Source organism: Rhodamnia argentea, chromosome 10, assembly GCF_020921035.1.
Source record: "Rhodamnia argentea isolate NSW1041297 chromosome 10, ASM2092103v1, whole genome shotgun sequence".
Classification (NCBI taxonomy): Eukaryota; Viridiplantae; Streptophyta; class Magnoliopsida; order Myrtales; family Myrtaceae; genus Rhodamnia; species Rhodamnia argentea.
The window spans coordinates 5,656,456-5,677,057 of record NC_063159.1 but is presented as its reverse complement, the minus strand read 5'-3'; the positions used below and the strand labels follow the sequence as shown (position 1 = coordinate 5,677,057).

Sequence of the window (20,602 nt, the reverse complement as noted above, 5' to 3'; positions counted from 1 at the left end):
TCACTGGATCTACCATCTCGAGGCTCACGAATTCGAAAAAGTTGCGAAACGACTTAAAGGTTCCGCCATATTAAAAGAGGGACAAGCATACCGCAGAAAAGATTTGAGGGTCCCACCATGTTAGAAGGAAATGAAGAAGACAGAGCGGGAAACACGAAATCTTGGGAGAAGCACCGGCTTAGTGGTTTTCATCCACGTTAAAAGGGAGGCTCTGGAACATGCATGTTTACTCGAAAGAATTTGGAGAGAGTAAGCATACAAAGCGGAGAGTAGAGTGAACAAAAGGCAAGAAGAAGTATTTCAATCCAACATGTTTGGAGGCTACCAAAGACTTACCGGAGGCAACCAACCTAGACATCCCCGAGAATGAACTGCTGAATTTCGAGGCCGGATCCAGCGCAAAAGCCGTAAAACCCAACTCCCTTGGCGGTGAAGTTCAAGATCTCGATAACAAGCACCAACAATAGCAGCAGAGCAGCCCGTAGTCAACCCCAGAAAAGAAAACATCAAATCAAAGAGCTCAAGCTGCCTTTAAGGAGTGCCCTTACGTGAACGGGAAACGAAAAAATGAGTTGAGCCGGAAGCTAGGAATGGAGCCCTTGAAGGTCAGGTTTTGGTTTCAAAACAAGCGGGCCCGAGTGAAGGTTCGAAGTGAAAGTCATGAACTTGCGTCTCTAAAGGAAGAAAATGAAGAGCTTCGAGCGAGAGATCAAGAGGTATAGGGATGCTCTTAACATCGCTATTTGCCATGTCTCGCAGCAACCCCATCACCTTTGGTGGCATGTTCCTTGATGAGCCACATCCGAGCATTGAAAATGCTCATTTATCGATTCATCCTCCCGAGCAAGTTCTCGCACAATCGGATTTCGTTGGGGATACATCCCGAAAGTCGGCCTTGCGGAGGCGTAACCGATGCCCTTCGAGGGAAGTGACATGCATCACTACAATTGGAGTTTCCCCGATGTCACGATCGGCCAATTCAACACCGATGAAACTCCGAATCAGTAGCCTACATGAAGCTTGAGTTTTTATTATGGGCTTTCAAAATATCACTCTTTTGAGCATTACTAGCTAGCCCTTATGAATTCTCAAGAGAAGTAGAGACATGCGTGAATGAATGTACTGTTTGTTACAAAGTCCCCATGTGAGACATTCTTCCTTTTACGCCTAGAGTTAATCAAGGGGCAAAGAACAAGACTATCCGCAAATATCTTCATGCTTAAATGCGTGAATTCTTTGTCAGATTTGATTGAACGCCGAAAGGAAAAGCATTAAAAGCCTTCACATAGATAGATGCAAAAAGATTTGAGAAAAAAAATAGCTGCCTCGTTATTAGAGAAAGCAAAAAGATTCGAGGAAATAACCGCCTCGGGAGGAAGTGAAAAGATTTGAGGAGGGAAATAACCGCCTCGTTCGTAGGGGGAACCGAAAAGATCCGAGGAAGGAAATAACCGCCTCGTTCATAGAGAAAGCGAAAAGATTTGAGGGCTCCTACATATCAGAAAAGGAAAAAGATGACAGATTGAGTGAGAGGCAAGAGTTATTACGAAATGGATCCAAGGCACTAAGACCGGAAAGGAGAGAAAAAGTTGTCCTCTTTCGTAGAAAAAGCGAGAACCTATATGCGAGACTAACGTATCAGAAAAAGTTTATAAATGACCACCGTAACTCGTCACGAAAGACCACCATCACTTTTGTGATTTTCGGACGGATTGTTTTGCAAGTCCGAGAACATCTAAAGCTCGGCCTCGGGTCGAAACAGCCATTTTTGATCTACATATGGAAGGTTTTAAAAGAAAAACACGTTCATTCCAAAGCGGAAGTATGGGAACCTTCCTATCCCGAAGATCTGCGAGTCATGGTCATTGATGGCAACCCCGTTTCCCTCTCAATCCTCGTTGCTATGCCGAGAAGTTGCATGTACAGGGTTTTTGCTAATGCGAAAGCAACGGATGCCTTACAAGTACCGAGGCAAGACAAATATGATTTTGACATCGTCGTCACAGCCGTCGTAGGGATCGACATGGACGGTTTCGGTCTCTTAAAGATCATTGATTCCGAGTTGGACATACAGGTCATCGTAGTATCGCAAGTAATGATCAGCAGTTTATAACGAGGGCCATATCGCATGGTGCTCGAGACGTCCCGCGAAGCCGGTCCCACGTCTCAAGTGCTCCAAAACATTTGGCAGCATGCTTGTAAGGAAGCAATTACTTGTACAAAAAAACCACGACCAAGTCGACGACGACGATTTTGTCCAAAAGAAAAGGCCCCTTTGGTCCGCCAAGCTTCATTCTATATTCATTGAGGCGGTTCGACAACCTAGGAATCAATTCAAAGACGACCACCGGCTGTACATAAAATGATGAATATAGACGGACTCACCATGCAAAGTGTCACAAATCACCTTCAAAGGGTTAGAGATAAGCCGAGGAAGCACGATGCAGCTTGGGACCAAGGCGACCGGACCAGAGTTGGTCGGAAGATCAATTCCGGGAAAATCTACAGAGCAAAAGGTACCCGGCCACTTCCCAATCAAGAATACAGTCATACCAACCTTCCGCTGGTGGTTCTAGTAGCGGACCGGCTTGATCATCCCTACAAGTTCCCGAGCAACGACGGAGGCTCAAGCTTAAGGAGTCGATCGCTCACAAGCATCTGTCACCGCTGTTAGCAAGTAACAATGCCCAATTCGAGTATCAATTGCTCGAAAAATCGAAGATTACTTTGATGATGAGCTTGCTACCTTGATGAGCCTGTTTGGAAATGAAGGACCTCCGAGCCGTGATCCGAAGCAAGTTATTATGGGTCTTCAAACAACGATTGTTGGTGTTTAGTCCAAGACAGAATCGCTTGATCGTTGAAGTGGCCAAGCAAGAGAGGTGGAACCAATCTCGCATGAATATTCCTTTAATTCCATGTATAGTTCCCCTACGTGGGATATTTTTTACTTTCTAACTGTCTAGAATTTGCCTAGAGTTAAAGGACGAATTTTCTCCTCTCTTGTCAAATGCGTAAGTTCCTTACTAAGCTAGGCCTATAGCAAATCAATTTGTGGACGACGCCTCTGAACGCCCGTAAAGAGAAATTCCGAATAGCCTTACTTGGGAGAATACGAGTAAAAGGCCAAGCGGGCTCAAAGATGGGTAACTCCGTATCGTCCCAATTGGCTCTTAGTCATTTCAAACTCTAAATTATGCTTATTTTATTCTCGATGGGGGATTGCCAACTGTTTTGAGAACAATATAGCAAAAAAGAACCAACCATGGACGCCAACATCACCACGACCTAGTGGTTGGGGGAATGATAGTGGTCCGAGGCATCCCGGGTTCGATCCTGGGATTTGGCATCAATGTACAAAGATTAATAAAAACTTTTTTGCTTCGCGATTCAGTGCCGATTGAAACTCAGCCAAGATGGTTATAGAACCTGGAGAGATAACATCCCCGACACACGGTCTGATCCAGATGAATTGATCTTTTCAATTCAAAGTTTGCAAGGAATACGTACAAGGGTAAAGCGGTATCGTTTCAACTCGTTTAGAACGTGAGAACGTACATTGACGCTTTCCCTTTTGATTTTTACAGGGGTCACTGCCTTTCCAGATAGGGAAGTATCCCTTCTCCCGAAAAATTAATGAAATGAGAAATTCCCTGGAGCCTTTGACAATCTCATGTCTCAAACTAGATAATGAAGTTTTGCAACTCATTTGCATGAGCAGGGGCAACTCACAATTCACGCCCTTAAGAATTTTCTTACGTGCTTGCACCAAGATAAAAAGTTGCTACATTTTATATGCTCGAAAACACTCATACATTGCATAGTTTGTGCATGACTGTTCCTCGTATTTAATTTACCAACTCTGAATAAGGAACATGAACTACATAAGATACATCAAATGTATGGAATGGGGCATGACAGGATGATGAAAGGCAATCATTTCCCAAACACGTCCAATTTTTTCAGGCGAGATGAACGGTGGCAAAATTCCGCATTCCCCGAGGTAAAGAGTTTTCTCGCGAAAGGTACGATAACCGAAGTGACGGAGGCGTTCATTTCTCTATCTAAACACTACAGGTGATCCATTGATTACCCCTTTTGAGCGATGGTTTCATTTCTTTACCCTTGTCAAGAACCACTCCACATCGGGGTCCGGACGGGTTAATTCTAGCAAAGCAACACGAGGTAAATGGTTAGAAATTTTCTTGCTCGGACTAACATTAATCTTCGGGTGTTTCTTTGCATTTATACTCGAATTTTAGTTCAAGTGCCTTAGGATGATGAAGAGCATTCACTTCTCTATCTATACACTTCATTCTTTGCATAGCCCACTTGAGCCTCGCAAATTCATTTCTTAAACCCCCGTTGGTGATCATTTGCTCATTCCAAAGACGAAGATAGCATTTTCCCAAGGATTAGAATTGGAGATGGTCGGGTCAACAGAGAATTCCCGAATGGACTCATTTCTTGTATGCTAGATTTTTTATGTTTACATAATTTTTCTTTGTAAATGTTTATGTTTGTTGTAATTCCTGGTTAAAAATCATTGGATTGTAAAAAAAAAAAAAAAAAAAAAAAAAAAAAAGGCAAACTCAACTTAAAGGAGAAGGGCCCGCTCTCAAAAAAAAAAAAAAAAAAAAAAAAAAAAGAGATGTCGAAGAGCTCTCAAAGAAAAAGGAAAAGAAATCTCTTCTCGAAAAAAAGAAGAAAAAAAGAAAAATGAGAGTCGGGAGTAAGAAAAGCAAAGGCCGATCTCATATGAAAATTTCGAGCATAGGAAAAGCAAAGTCCCTACCAAAAGTAAGGCCAATGCACATTCATTTGTAAAGTACTTCTGAATTTTGAATGTACATTTTTGCATGTTAAGTTGTAAATTCCATGTATATGTTTGCATTGTGTCTCTTGCAAATCCTTGACAGACACTTGTTGTGAAGAAGACTCCCCAAGAAATCGGTTTGTAAAGTGCAATTTTCAATAGAAAATTACCATCCCTCATTCAATGATGGAATTCTTTCTCAAGACATTTCCAAAAGACCATGATCGGTGACTAGTCGGCGACGATCACCAACGTCAAGCCCCTTCTCATTTAATTTATGAGCCAAAACGAGCCTTTTCGTTCCTCGGTCCCCAATCCTAGCCTACGTTATAACCATCCAAAGTCTCTTCCGATTAGGGCACTTGAGTTAACGTAGAGTTAAATGATTTTAAGCATCACTCGAAGAAGTTCGAGCAAGATTATTTCTCTCTCATTTTTGCAGGGATTCTTGACTTGTAAATCCGGAGCAAATGATGAAGAAATTCATTTCAAAGCAACCTTGACTCAACTAGAGTCCCCTTTGTAAACCTTTGACCTAGCCCTCATTACGGTCCTAATCAAGACCTCCAGATCGGCTCGGTCGTATCAATTGCGAGATTACTTGGATCCTTATCGAATGCGATGATGGAAAGATTGAGTGATTTCTCTTGAATCCTGCAGACAGGATAAATAGCTTTTCTCGAGAGTGAGAGAAAGCCCTTTCGGACCGAAGTCCCCCCATTCAACTCACATTCGAGGTATTCGTCATGTGAGAACCTCTCTGGACAAAATTGGTAATGCAAACTTGACAGAATGGTTATGCATGAACTATAGTATGAGTGATTGCATTATACTAATTGTTGAATATGTTTGTGTGTGTTACCTCCGACATTCTATGATACGTAATACATTCCCGATGTTCGAGTTCCCTCCCAAGGTCTCGAAATTCATCCAAGGATTATTGAATGAGCAAGTTTTGCTGGCAAATGCCTACCAGGTACGATACAAAGAATCTGTTTCGTTCCTTGATTAATCGTTTGGAGAACCCAGGTAAGTTTTCCGAACCCCTTTTCAAATTAACAACTCTTCCGATGATAGTTGTTATGATTCAATTCAGGCAATATGCCCCTTTTGTACTTATCGATTCCATTCAATGGTGCTCCTATCAAACATTGTTCAATTCAGGCAGTATGCCTCTTCCGTCAGGTCGTGAAGACATATGCATTGGCGATCTTGACATCTTATCAAATCATAACGACGTAGCTCTTATGATTTCGGTCTCGTATCACGAAGACGTATGCACCGGTGATCTTGACCTTTAGTCGGCTCATAATGACATAGCTCTTATGATTTTCGGCTCCTTTATCAAATCATGAAGACATAAGCACCCATGGTTTTGATCCAAACCAAATCATAATGACGTAGCTCTTATGATTTTGATTCCCTTTGTCGAATCGTGAAGACATATGCACTGGCGATTTCGACATTTAATCAACTCACAACGACGTAGCTCTTGTGAACTTGATTTCACTTCTTTCGACTCACAACGACGTAGCTCTTGTGATCTCAAACGACACACATATCTTGCGCTGTCTTGCATTAGGGAGAAGTCTCCGATAACGGATAAGGCACCGATACCTTAAAATCCTTGCATCTGCAAAAAGAAGCTTGGAAATTAAGAGAACCATTAGCTTACGAGAAATTTGGTAAAACAGGTATTCTTGTATGCGATCCATGTGCAGGTTTCTCTAACATGAAAATGAGAAGTTTTGACACATGTTATTTACAGTCTTGCATATCATGCATCACTTCATTACATAAAAAATGGGATTAAAACTCCCGCCAAAAAGTTCATCCATAATTTGCACTGTCAAAATTTAGGATTCAATTTTGTCTTTGAGCGGAACCTCTACGAGCCTCCACTCAAAGAGGGGCAGCTGTTGACGCCTAAATTTTGACTAATCTATTTTTTGCATAAAAATTATAAAAAATCATCTCATATATTTATTTTTAGCGTACATTGCATTGGCATATAATTGGGCAAGCAGAACACTTAATTTAGCATGCGTCTAGACTAGGCACGGGATGGAAAAATATACCGAGAAGATTTGAAACTTCAGGGACTGTATTGCAAATACTTAAAACTTCGGGGACTGTATTGCAAATACTTGAAACTTCAGGGACTGCATTGCAAATACCAAGAGAAGATGAAGAAGGGAAGATGATGAAGGGAAGATGATGAAGGGAAGGTGATGAAGAGAAGATAAAGAAGAGAAGATAATGAAAGGAAGATGGTGAAGGGAAGATGAAGAAGAGAAGATGAATATGATGAAGGGAAGGTGATGAAGAGAAGATGATGAAGAGAAGATGAAGAAGGGAAGATGATGGAGAAATTTGGCTATAAAAGGGGGGAGAGTTCTTGAGAATTGAAGGAGGGAGTGAAAGAGAATTGAGAGAGTTTTAGAGTGGAAGAGAATTGAGAGAATTTGTGAGAGAAATTCTTTAGAGAGGAAAAAAGAGAGTTCTTGAGAAAAATCGTAAGAGAAAATTTGAGAGTGAAGAAAAGAGTTTTAGTCGAGCATCATCTTCGACGAGTCCCGCACGTACTTCGCCTCTCGCCATCCAACAACGCCACTGCTTGCCTTTTTTCGACGATAGCCACGTTCTTCCAACTCCGAGATCTTGAAGGAAGCCATAACGTGTACGTGAGTAAGATTTTGTGGAATAGAAGGTAACCCTTTCCATCTCGATCTACAAAAATGTAATCGTTTGGTGTGAACATTTGTTTGTTTATTTTAGACATGTCACGTGTCCCAAAATTTAGCATTATTACATGTTAATTTATTTTTGTAAATACTCGTGATTGGCTGCGTTTTCTTTCTTTCTAAATCATCCATGGTGTATATCGTACAAAGTTCAATGTTTTACATCCCCATAAAAAAGAAGAAAAAACCAAAAAAATTGCATCTTTGAATTTCAAGTAAAATCCATCAAAATTGCCAAATCAAATATTTTTCATGAAAATGGTACCGAAAGGGCGTTAGAGTAATCTAGCGTAACCAAATCCCCGAATTCAAAATCTCCGGTTCGCGGAAATAAGATAGTTTTCTCCCGCTATTTTATTTAGGTTTCTAATCAACCTACCGAAAATGATTAGTGGCGACTCCAAATTCAAAACACGTTGCATGTTAATTATTTGAACCTTAAGTTGCGATTTGGTATGGACTTGGGAGAATCCGAGTTAGGTTAGTTAATTAATTAACCCGATAATCCATTAGCCCGAAAATTAACTTGTTTATTTTTTAGGTCGTGACAGATACTACATTTTTAGTATCTTACTTAGAGGCTTGGATGAGTGTGATAATTTAGAATTTGGAGATGGACATCTTCGGAAGAGAGAGACATTTTTCGTAACATTGGAACACAAGGACGATTGATGTGAATGCATGAAGCGATCTTCAAATGTAAAGTTCCAATAGATATTGGGTATTTTCTAGAGTAAATATATGTTAGCGGTTCTTATTTTTCGGTCTAACATATATGTTAGCGGTTATTGGGATAAATATAAGGCATGTTTTGACCCCTTTTTTTTTTTTTCGAAATAAAAGGCCCTTTTCACCTCATTCATTCAAGGCACAAATCAATCTTTTTAACGCTAATTTTCTCTTCTCGATGTCTTGTCCGATCAAACAACCTCATAAAAACCGTTTTCGTGTAAAAAAACAGAGAGATGAAATGCTTAGCTTGTGAACCATAATGCAAGAACACGCCGGTTCCATGTCTGGCCCGCCGTGCAGACATGCTTAGCCTTGGGTTTTCTTTTATATATATATACGCACACGCATCCTTAAACCCCACTCAAGTGAGAGTTCAAGAGCCACTATGATTCCCCCCGTTAAGTGTTCATCGCCACCTTCCAATCCGCCGCTCGAGCTGTCCGCGCATTGATCAGCTCCGCCGCGAAGGCCGAAGGGCCCTCCGCCATTCCCCGATTCTCTCTCGCCCGGTACGCTCTCTCTTGCTGAGCTCGATAGGCGGCGTCGACGAGTTCGTCCTTCATTTCTGTGTTGTTTGGTGTTCGTATTATCGGTCTCGCTGTCGAAGTTCGTTCCGCGAGCTCAACTGCTGTAAAGTTTCGATTTTTCTTGTTGGGTTTCGACGGACGCGAGGAGAATTCGTCGTGCTTTTGCTCTGCAGATTGGCCGTTCTTATTTGCCATCGCGTGTAAGGTTTCATTTGATTCGAGCCCTGAAATTTTTCTCGCTTTTCGCGTTCTGCCCAACATCAGTCTTTGATCACTGTAAGTTTTCGATAGAACCGACATTGGAACATCGCTAGTCTGGTTGAATTGGAATGTGTTGGGAGTGTTTATTCAATATATTATGGTGTATAGTGAAATTCTCTCTGTGTGTGTGTGTCTGTTGGAATAGGATTGAGGGCCATGTGCTTGAGTCTTGTACTCGGTGGATGTATTTTTGCAATGACAAAGTTAATCGTTAGATAGCAGTGCAGTAATCTGTTGTGTGAGGCTTGTGCTTTGTGGACATGGGGTGGGCAACACTGAAAATCCTTGAGTTGTTACAGTTGAGCTTTATGCTCTGTCTTTCTATTGTCACCCATTGGTAGGGCACTCATGCAGATATGCGCGCATGGTATCTTGTGTCCTTTTACACGTGCACCTTCTTTCAGGGTGTTTCCTTTCTTCTAATGCTTTAGATGGCATATGTAGTCTTGCAATCCTGTGGTTGTCTCAGTCTCGAGATGACCGATTAGACGTTTGCATACTATGGAATGTGCTTCTGAATTGGCTCGGCTTATTTAGATCTTTACCTTCTGCTTCATCCAATGAAGAGGGGCAGTCTCAAAGTGCAAATACTTGTGTTTTTTTTTTTTTCTTTGTGTTACATGATATATATTCAATAGATATTTCTAACAGGATGGGGACAGTAAAGAATAGGGACACCTACTGTGGAAACACACCTTTTTCTCCAGTTATCCCATGTGGTGTTTTAGCTCACAGAAACTTGGGGAAGAACAATCTTGGCGGTGTAATCTTTGGTTGCAAGGAGAACAACTTGAAGGAATGCCTATCCAAGCAACTATTTGGTAAGTCATTGGTGGTTCATATTTGATTTATCGGTACTGCACTTTTAATTTCAATGATTTTTCTTTTATATATCATTTGGTTAAGGTAGTAGAATTGTTGAACATGTACAACGGAATCTATTCTTCTTCTTTTTGCTTGGTCCATTGGACCATGTCACTGTATGCTGTCTTGTTTTAATTTGCGCTTGTTTTATTTATAGTATGAAAACTCATGAGACACATTATCAACAGGCTTACCATCTTCGCACATTGCTTATGTCAACCATATTGAACCTGGCTTGCCACTATTTTTATTCAACTACTCAGACAGAAAACTTCATGGAATTTTTGAGGCCGCAAGCCGTGGTCAGATGAATATCGATCCTTATTGTTGGAGCACTGATGTTTTAGAGAAGACTCCTTACCCGGCACAGGTATCTCTTATCTATTTTTCCAACCCATTATGTATTGTCTCTTAGTTTTCATTACCAAATGTATGATTATGATTTGATCGGTTGTCCAATAAGGTTCAAATTCGTATCAGGATGCAATGCCAGCCCCTGCATGAAGATCAGTTCAAGCGAATAATTGCGGACAACTACCATACATACAACCATTTTTGGTTTGAATTGGACCATGCTCAAACAAGTAAATTGATATCCCTATTTGCATCTTTAGCGATCGCTCCATCAATTCCCCAGTGTATAATCCAGAGGAGAAAACTTTCACAACCTCTTTCCACTGAGGAAACAAGAGGAGAATGGGAAAAAATGAAGCATTTTACTTCAAAGGCAAAAAAGCTCGAGCACTCAAGTGGGAGATCTGATTCTGCAGATCCTTACCTTTCTGTTGAAGTAGATGATCAGCTATTTGAAGGTTGTGCAAGTATGAAGCGAGATGGAGGAGATGAGGAAGATTCAATAATAATGAAGCTGAAAGAATTGGCCCTTAGCCAGGAATATTGTGATTTAGATATGAATCATTGTTCAGGAGGTGGTTCTAGTACTGAGGGCATAAAATCCGAAGAAAACAGCTTTGTTGAGGCACCAGTGGGCCCAGAAGAGAAGAAATTACGGGATTCTCATTCCTCTGGAGACCTAGAAGAGAAGAAATTACAGGATATTTATTCCTCTTCGGATTATCGTCTTACCATTGCCCAGGTAGTTTGGAGTGAGGCATCTCAAGAGAAAATAAGTAGTAATCTTCCTTCTGCTCATGCTCCCTGAACAATCTGTATGATGCCTCTCTTTGTGTAGTTGGTTCAGGAATTGGGAGAGCTCAAGGACTTTAAGTTGGAACAAACTCAAAAGATGATTAAATTGGAGCAGAAGCTGGTACTATGAAGATTCATTCATATTTTTGTCCTCTTTGTTTCATTTGTTAGCTCTAAGCTTAGGATCACTCTCTGCCATTGGGTTTGAAAGGGTTGACTATTCTATTGGATTTTAAGTATCACATATACTCTTTTACGGCCCAGGGCTACAACTACAAGATGTCGCACGTAAAACCTTTCGGGTTTAGGCTATTTTTTGTTTACTAACGTATTAAGTCATTTAAGACAGAGTTGAAAGGCAAAGTCAAAACATTTTCAGGGTATAATTTGTTGCATCTATGCCTTTCTTTGTGCTTCTTTTAAAGGTGATACTCAAAAGGACCTTTTGTCCCTTAAAGGGAGATATGAGGAAATCCCTCTCTAGTTCCTTGGTGAAGGATAATATAGGCTAGGTTGAGTTTCACATGGTTAGCTGTACACTCTATATCGAGTGATGATATCTCCTGCTGCGTTACCATTATGGTTATACCAGAGAGTATTCTTGTCTTGCTCTAGCTCAGGAAGGGAATTAGGATCTTTTTGCCTTTATGCTGGTCTTCCTTTTGAAGATGGCCTCAGGTGATTTTTTTTTTTTTTTTTGAGGCAGTCTTAGTTTTACTGAATCTGCTGTGGACAAAACATATGCGTTTTTTTCTACGTTTTCTTTGTTGGCACACATTTTTGTGAATTTCTTATCTTCTACATGTCCATCAGACACTATAATTTTTGGTTCAGGATTGGGCAGAAAACGAAATTTGTTATCTGAGGGATCACTGTAACTTGTTGGACTCTTTGTTGAAATCTTCATCGCATAGTTCTGTTCCTGAAGAAATCCAATCTTCTGAGGAACTGGATCTTGATCTTAAGGATTCCATCATTATTGTTGGAGGATATGATGGTTCATCATGGTTATCTGCAGTATATTCCTATTTCCCTTCTCACAATGTAGTAAAATCTCTTAAGCCGATGAACTGCATTCGTGCATATGCATCTGTTGCAAAGTTTAAAGAAGAGCTCTTTGTTTTTGGCGGTGGAGATGGGGAATCCTGGCATGACACAGGTACTAGAATTGCCGTCTTTAGAATCTCCATTGCCATTGCAATCCTCTTATCCTGATGTGATAGCTATCTTTCTGCACAGTCGAATCATATAATTCAGCTGAAAATAAGTGGACCGTACAGCCATCATTGAATGCTAAAAAAGGAAGTTTGGCTGGAGCAGTGTCAATGGGAAAAATTTTTGCTCTTGGAGGTGGGAATGGTCAGGATTGCTTTTCAGATGTTGAGATGCTTGACTTTGACATCGGCAAGTGGATCTGCACACGGTCAATGCTACAAAAGGTATAGTACATAGCTTGCATGTGCTTTTAAAGTTGTCTGGTGAAGCTACACGAGACAGATTATGGAATGTGATCAATTAATCAAAGAGTGTTATTGTTGAGTGCATTTTTTCCTCGTGGCAAAAAGTTATGGTGCAAAATGTACACATGTAGAGTTACTTCCTGTCATTAATCAGATAGTGATAACTCTCCTATTGAGTCCTATTGAAGAGGGCGAGATAGAGAGAGATGACTTTATAGGACAAGCTAATTTAGTTCTATTATTCTTGAACTTCATTGTTTCCACTTGATTAGTAGTTAGTAAAAAATATGAAGAATCGAATTGCTTATTAGTTATTGTTTTATGGTTGCTATATGATTCAAACTTTCCAGTCATATGAGGATCTTGTGAAAAATCATGTACTGACTTCATTGGCCTATGTCATACTTGGAGTTTTAAAACTGAGTGATATTGTTGACAAGAAACAATTTTATTTTTATAAGATTCATTTGTTTTTGTTGTGTTTCCTTTTAAGTCCTCTCGTCATTTTGCTTCAGCATGGGGGTTACATTGACTTCTTGAAGTAGTAAATGCATGCTTAACATAATTTCTTGATTAACATTGTTCTTTATAGAATACTTCACATGGATTGTAAGCTTTTGAAATCATTCATGTTTGTGCTATGACACATAGGAAATAAGGTGACATAGGATAGATGTTGGGAAAGTCACCAAATCAGTCCTACACCTATTGTACGGATGCCAATTGAGTCACAATCCTTTCAATTTTGCAAATATAGTCCTAAATCATTTTTCTGATATTTCAATATAGTCCTTCATGCCAATATTCGCTTGAAAATGCTGATGTGGTGGCCACTCATTGCCGGCCGTCCTATGTGGCAAGCCGCGAGGACTAAATTTGCAGAAATGAAAGAATTAGGACTGAATTGGCATCCGTACTATAGGAATAGGACTGATTTGGCAATTTTCCCGATAGAAATCATATGAAGTCGATTTGAGGGTTCAATATGGTAAGGTAGTGCAGTGTTTTGATTTCTCATATCTACCTTTGAATGAGTCTGTGTAATCTAAGTAAGTTGCGACGAATTCACTGCCATGTGCTTTGTGGTTATTTGTTTCTAGTCGTGGAAGGGACAAGGTACTTTAATAGGATTCCCATCACTAATGTAAAGGTAAGGAGATTGTGTAAAAACTTCAACAAATCTCTTCTCCTGCCATCTTCTTGTTTTTAAAAGGAAAATGAACTTCCTTTTCCTCTCTTTAACATTAAGCATTAATTAACTTCTCACATGTCCTTTTTAATGCTGTCTTCTATTTTGTTTTTCTCGATAAATACTTCATAATTACTTTTTGGGTGTGCTTCTCCTTTTCTCCCAGCGATTTGCTCTTGCTGCAGTGGAGCTTAATGGGGTGATATATGCTACCGGTGGCTATGATGGCAATAATTATCTTAAGTAAGAGTTGAATCTTTTTTCATCCTTTTATCTTGTGATTTTAAGTGCTTGATCGTTCTTGTGACTCTCTTGCCTTTTGGTAACTGTTATCCTTTCTAGTGATAAATCCAATTACACGAGTTGATTTACTTTTATGGGGGAAATTCTTGTCAACGGCTGTGCAAACTGTGAAAGTATCTGGCCTGTGATTGACCCATCATATGTTGCTGAAGCTTATGGAAAATAAAAGTGTTATTCCCCGAATGTACGCTGAAGTGCTTTTGCAAATTTACCCTAAGAAAGCTTTACTGGTGAATGGCAAGTTATTGTTCTGTCCATATCCTACATATCTGGAAATGCAAAAATACCCTTGTGGACCTAAAACTCCTCACAATGATTGAGAAGAATCTATGTATTTCTTGAGTGGCATATGAAATATTTTACATCAGAGGTAGCTACAGCAGAGAGTTGATAATATTTTCTCTGTTGAATTGTCTCAGTTCGGCTGAAAGATTTGACCCAAGAGAACATTCTTGGACCAAAATTGGAAGCTTGACCACAAAGAGGGGCTGCCATTCACTGGTCTCGCTGAATGAACAACTGTAAGTACACCTGTATGTTCCTTGTGATGCCAACTGTTCCGTTTTATTTGATGATGTTTGTGTATAGTTACTGGAAAAGCATGTCATATTTTTCATTGAAGTGTTTCACGTCTGTGCTTCTTGGGTATTAAGTAGTTTCCCACAGCCTAAGTCTGATTAAACAAATTCCTCGCAGTCTCCCTCTCCTTCTGTCCTGCTAACATAACTAAAGGAAAGAACTGCAAAATTACATTTTTTTTCCAGTTGTTCATGTAGCTGGTCATTGTTTCAGCAGTACATCAACTAAAGCTATCTGTACTAGTGTTAGTTTTCACGAGCATTATAAGTGTCTTATCTGTTCTACTTCAATAGATATGCCTTGGGTGGTTTTGATGGAAATTCAATGGTTGCAAGCGTTGAAGTGTATGATCCGCGCCTGGATTGTTGGATGGTCGGGGAACCGATGAATTGCGCTAGAGGGTATTCTGCCGCTGCCGTCCTTAATGAGTCGATATATGTGATTGGAGGCGTAAAAGATGATGAAGGCGTCGTAGACATAGTGAGTTTTCCCCCCTCCAATTTTTGCATTATGATTCTTGTATAATTTTCAGCCAGACATTGGACTCTCTGAGTCCAAACTGCTCATCCGGATTGCTTCTCGAGCGTCGTTTAACTTACGTCTCAACCGATATCGTCACAGGTTGAATGTTACAAGGAGGGCCAGAGTTGGCATAAAACGATTGTGAGAGACATTGGGCAAAGGTGTTTCTTGTCTGCCATTGTCCTGTGAGAGAAGCTTTTTTTTAGCAGAAACGTTTCATCCTTTTTGTGTTAATGGGTTGCAGATATCTTTTGACACGTGAAGTTGATCGGTGTTAGAGAGAAACATTCTGTGTATTGTTCACAACTAGGGGGAATAGAGAAAGATGCATAGGAATGTACAGATGAATTCGAGCTTGCTCGTATCACAAGAGGCCTTCTTTTGTTTTGTCGCACTTGTGCTCTTAGTTATAAATGAGTGCTCATACTTAGGGGTGAGCGGTTTCAGGTTCGTGCATGTTCCATCTGAAACTTGGAACCTACTTTGTCAAAACAAGATCTTCACTTGTTGGTACCTGAATCCTATCTTCCATACCTCTAAATTTGAAACTTATCTTGTCACAAGTTCCGGGGCTGGTTGTAGGGTGTGTATTTAGGATCTATATAGGTTTTATCTATATTTTTAATTGAAAGGTTGCAACGAATTATCACTTCTAATAACTATCATTTTTTGCTACAATTTGCTCATCACAATTCATATTTAGACACACGAATAAATATAAAACATTAACAAAGTAGAAGCCTCATTCATAGATATCACTGAAAATGGAAGTTCGGATTAATGGCTCCAGATTATACCTATGGAATACAATAGGATCGTGCGAATATGTGCTCGTGCGTGCGCGTGTTACAGGTTCCATCTACCTTGAACATACTTGTTGGAACAGACCCTGGACCGGATCCCTACCTATTTTCAGGTTGTGGAACTTGAAATCTACTGTGGACTGGTTCCCCACCAGTCCTGTTCTAAGTTCGTTCTTGGAACCATGCTCACACCTATTTATATATTTGTCAAAAATACTCTTTTGTTTATTTTTGACCACCATTGATATGAATCTCCTGTCGTGAATAATCCAGAGTTCGGTATTCTAAATTCATATATTCTCTCCGAGCTTCATTGATCATGGGTCAGATTATCCCACCGCATGTGTGATTAAGTGGAAGAGAAGAAGAATAAAAAAGATTTCCTGGGTATCTTACGGATGAAAATCAGACAAGTTGATCATGGCCATGTTAGACGTTGAATCATGCTACCTTGCGTCTTCTTTACATAACATTCCTATGCACACAACTGCCATCTTAGGAAAATTGGAACTTCCTATGAATAGATGTTTCAATGCACATCTAGGATATTTAGGTTGTACTATCATTTAACTGCTATATTTGCACGTTTATTTTCAATAGGTCGTACGTCATAAATTGGAAAAGATAAACATCATATCTTGCATGCATGGACATTCATTGAAAAATTTACAAAAATATGTCTTTGGGGTGCATATAAAGAAACTTATATTTATTTTCATGTTTTTTTTTTTGTCGTAGTATTTATTTTCATGATTACATTGTATAAATAGATTTATTTTCTTGGAAGTTCATTGCATTTTCGATTGCACAAGGTTAAATATTTCCATATTAGGTAAAACTTACATAACCAAGCCTCCGAACTCGTGAATTTCAAGTTCTCGGAAATAATCATGAACTCTTTTATCTTATTTTGGGCTCTACTCGATCCATAGTAGATTAGTGACGATTTTTAAAGAAAAAATAAATGTCATCATTAATCGAGTGTAATTAACGTTGCGACCGATAAGGCTTTGGGAAAGCCCGTGTTAAGCGCGAGTTCCCATCTTGCAAGAGGAATTCGCAGACACATAAGAGAGCGTTCTTTCCACGCAAAAGAGATTCACGGGAATCGATTGATATTGTACCGCATCTTATTTTTCCTCTTGCAAACTTTCGTCAGGCCTTCATAACAAACATCCCGTACACGCACTTCGTGAAAAGAAAGGTGAGTTTAGTCTCAAAATCCATGACGAGCATTTGAGAGGTGGCTGAATTAGGCGTACTTAAAATCCTGTTAGAATTTGCAAAAATTTTTTACACAAAGGAAAATGCAACCAGATCAACATAGACCCAAGTGGCTGCATAGCATAATGGACCTTAAGACTTTATTGACTTGGTGCTTGCGGGTCTTCCACTGAAAAACTTGGCCATACTTGAAGTTTTCCACTCCACCAAAGTGCGTACATCTTGGTGCTACGACTTCGTTAACATGTCATCATTTGCTTGGCTTATAGTAGGGGGCAGAGCCAAGCACTTCGTAGAACTTCATCATTTCTAAAATTAGTCTTAATCTATTCTAAACGAATAATCTCTCTCCCGTGCGAAGTACGCATCACGAAACGGATTAAGCCTAAGATTTAGAGTCCCATATAAGATGAGAGAAAGTTGGTCATGTTACTTATACACCCTTGAATCGTCCCCAAATGTGTACTTATACACCCTTGAATCATCAACAAATGGAACAAGACTCATAATCTAGGAAGCACCGGCACTCTCTAGAGGTCTTCGTATAGTGTCCGACATTCTTCGACATGCAATTGACATATGGCCAGAGCTCAAGATACGTCGGCGACATGCGCATCCAGCATCCCGACATATCATTTCGACACGCACGGAGTCAATTTTAAGCATTTTCATTAAATTAGGGGTTATAATGTAATTTTATCAAAAATATACATACTTAAGTAATATACCCAGCTACCCTCGTATAAATATAACCAGCTAGCTCAAAAAAATCTAATCGTGAATCCCTAACATAAGAAATAAGAAGAAACTCACCGTTGATAATTTTATAAGTACATGATAAATATAACATGTCCAAACGTGTCGAAATTCTCTATTTTTTGAAAAATGATGTGTCAGTGTGTGTCGCGTATCGGTGCTACTTAGCTCACAAAACGTTAATAAAGAGCGGCTGCCTTATTCACAAGGTTTGAAAAATGGATTCCAGAATGTATGAACAACAAGAACTCGACGTTCTCATCATCGACTCGTCACTTGCAAGATAAGGCCAAGAACTTCGCTTTACTAAATAGGCGAGAAAAGCCATTTGTAGGGATAATTACCAAAAATAGTCCAAAACTTATTGTACATATGCCAATTCAATCATAAGGTCATTAGAAGGTTTTAGGACTAAATTGAAAAGTCTAAGATTGAATTGATATTCGTTTAATAAATTTAGGACTTTTTTTTTTTTTAATTTCCCCGCCATTCCTATCTTGTCAAGATCCAAAACGCAGCACAATTGGAGCAAGAGACACGAAAGACAAGACCTCTGCGTGTCTTGACGATGAAGTTCAAAGAGATAATGTCGACTTTGACTTTATGGGAGACGGTCCACTTCGAGTCAAGTCATGTTCATCCCATTTCCTTTGCAAACACTACTAAAATTGACAATTGACGGCTACGTTTACCGTGACGGTAAATGTAATTATGAACACATGGCGCATATTGTACACCATCACTCCTTCCTTTCATCTTTATAAATGCCCTTTAGCTACTCTTAAGAACCCACTCCAAACCAACTTCTCAAAGTTTATATAAATGCACTCAAGCCAAAAAAACTAGAAGATTAATCGAGTGGCTTTTGCGTGCGATATAGCTTTTGTTTACAATTTCATCGTCGTCATTCATGGCAGCACCCGGTTGTTTAAAAGTGATTTTACTAGTAAGTGTGTCGTTAATTTTAGACAATGCTTGTGTATGCTTGTGCAGAAATGGAAGCTCATCCTCCATTTGCTTTGAAGAAGAGAGGAATGCTCTGCTCCAACTCAGACGAAGTCTCTCAAGCACATCTCACCTCCTTTCTTCTTGGAGTGGCGGTGATTGTTGCCGGTGGACCGGAGTGAATTGCGATCCGGCGAATGGACATGTCGTCATGCTCCAGATCACGCAAGGAATTCAATTCCCATCACAACGGAATTTTTCCGTGTCTAGTGAGCTGAACTCTTCTTTGGTCAACTTTAGATACTTGAGCTACCTAGAGTTGAGCGGAATCACTTTCGAAAACGCGAGCATCCTCAAATTCATTGGCTCGATGAGGCAGTTGAGGTACCTTAACTTGTCCAACTCCTTCAGTTTTGTAACATTCCCTCTTGAATTGGGAAATCTCACCAAGTTGGAAGTCCTCGACTTGAGTGGCTTGAATATTGCCGGATCTGGAGACCCCATGCAGGTGATTAGCATACTCCCATCTTTATCACATTTGAGCCTATCATCTTGCGGGCTTTACAAGTTTCTCCTGCCTACTTCTCTTCATCTTCAATACCTCGATCTTTCACGGAATAGTTTCGAAGGTCCCATCCCGAGCAATATATTTCAAAACATGACTTCTCTATGGCACCTTGATCTTTCAAGAAATGGTTTCGAAGGTCCCATCCCGAGAACTATATTTCAAAACATGACTTCCCTTCGGCACCTTGATCTTTCAAGTAATGGTTTCCAAGGCCCCATCCGGAGCAATCTATTTCAAGACATGACTTCTCTCCGGCACCTTGATTTATTTGAGAACTATTTCGAAGGTCCCATCTCGAGCATCGTATTTCAAAACATGATTTCTCTTCGATACCTTGATCTTTCATGGAATCATTTCGAAGGTGGCTTCCCGAGCACCGTATTTCAAAACACGACTTCTCTCCGATACCTTCAATCTTTCAGAGAATTTTTTCAAAGGTTCCATACCAAGCGCTATATTTAATGACATGACTTCTCTATGGAGCCTTGATCTTTCAAGGAATCTTTTCGAAGGTCCCATCCCGAGCCCTATATTTCAAAACATGACGTCTCTCCAGCACCTTGATCTTTCATCGAACCTTTTGAACTCTTCAATACCAAGGTGGTTCGATAACTTGGGAAGTCTTGTCGATCTCAATCTTGAAGGAAATCTCTTGCAAAGCATTGAAGGAGGGTTGTTCTGTTTCTTAAGGAACAAACCATTCCTCGAGTCACTATTGCTGGGGTATAACGAAATTCATGAGGAGATAATTGCAGTCGAGCGAAATTCTTCAGGGCTTATCGGGAAAAACTTGGAGCGACTGGAGATAAATAATAACTTTCTTCAGGGAGCTTTGCCAGAATGGATGGTGCCCTTGAACAACCTGACGATACTTGACCTATCACATAATCAATTGCATGGAACCATCCCCTCATCATATGGTTGGTTATGCTTAGAGCGACTTGTTCTTTCTCATAACCAATTAACAGGGAATATTGCAGAGGCGTTAGGAAGATTGCCAGTCTTAATGTTTTTAGATCTCAGTAACAATCTTCTGAGTGGCACCATTCCACACAGTATCGGACAACTTCAAGATCTTCACTATTTAGATCTTTCAGCAAATTCCTTGAGAGGAACACTTTCTGAAATCCACTTCTCCAACCTCTCGAATCTATCCTACT

The 20,602-nt window shown here is 39.9% G+C and overlaps 1 protein-coding gene and 1 pseudogene across 4 annotated transcripts; both read left to right on the top strand.

Moving 5' to 3' along the window:
* Nucleotides 1-8,647: 8,647 nt before the first annotated feature.
* LOC115729891 (kelch-like protein 3) lies at nucleotides 8,648-15,596 on the top strand. 4 transcript variants are annotated; one of them, XM_048271230.1, is made up of 11 exons: nucleotides 8,648-8,801; nucleotides 9,732-9,901; nucleotides 10,133-10,314; nucleotides 10,408-11,040; nucleotides 11,146-11,214; nucleotides 11,928-12,252; nucleotides 12,333-12,532; nucleotides 13,909-13,985; nucleotides 14,465-14,566; nucleotides 14,918-15,104; nucleotides 15,246-15,596. In XM_048271230.1, the coding sequence occupies exons 2-11, from the start codon at nucleotides 9,733-9,735 to the stop codon at nucleotides 15,333-15,335; spliced, it is 2,034 nt and encodes a 677-aa protein (XP_048127187.1). In that variant the 5' UTR covers nucleotides 8,648-8,801; nucleotide 9,732; the 3' UTR covers nucleotides 15,336-15,596. The 4 variants fall into 4 exon arrangements, with proteins under 4 accessions (XP_048127187.1, XP_048127185.1, XP_048127186.1 ...); XM_048271228.1 differs by having other exon boundaries at nucleotides 8,649-8,801; nucleotides 9,731-9,901; nucleotides 11,137-11,214; XM_048271229.1 differs by lacking the exon at nucleotides 8,648-8,801 and adding an exon at nucleotides 8,875-9,019 and having other exon boundaries at nucleotides 11,137-11,214.
* A 3,119-nt stretch (nucleotides 15,597-18,715) lies between these two features.
* On the top strand, nucleotides 18,716-20,592 carry LOC125312634 (annotated as a pseudogene).
* The last annotated feature ends 10 nt before the right edge of the window (nucleotides 20,593-20,602 follow it).

Coding starts and splice junctions, on each gene's coding strand:
- LOC115729891 (XM_048271228.1), top strand. CDS start 9,733: ATGGGGACAGTAAAGAATAGGGACACCTACTGTGGAAACACACCTTTT. Junction 12,253..12,332: donor GGAATCCTGGCATGACACAG/GTACTAGAATTG, acceptor CTTTCTGCACAG/TCGAATCATATAATTCAGCT. Junction 12,533..13,908: donor CACGGTCAATGCTACAAAAG/GTATAGTACATA, acceptor CTTTTCTCCCAG/CGATTTGCTCTTGCTGCAGT.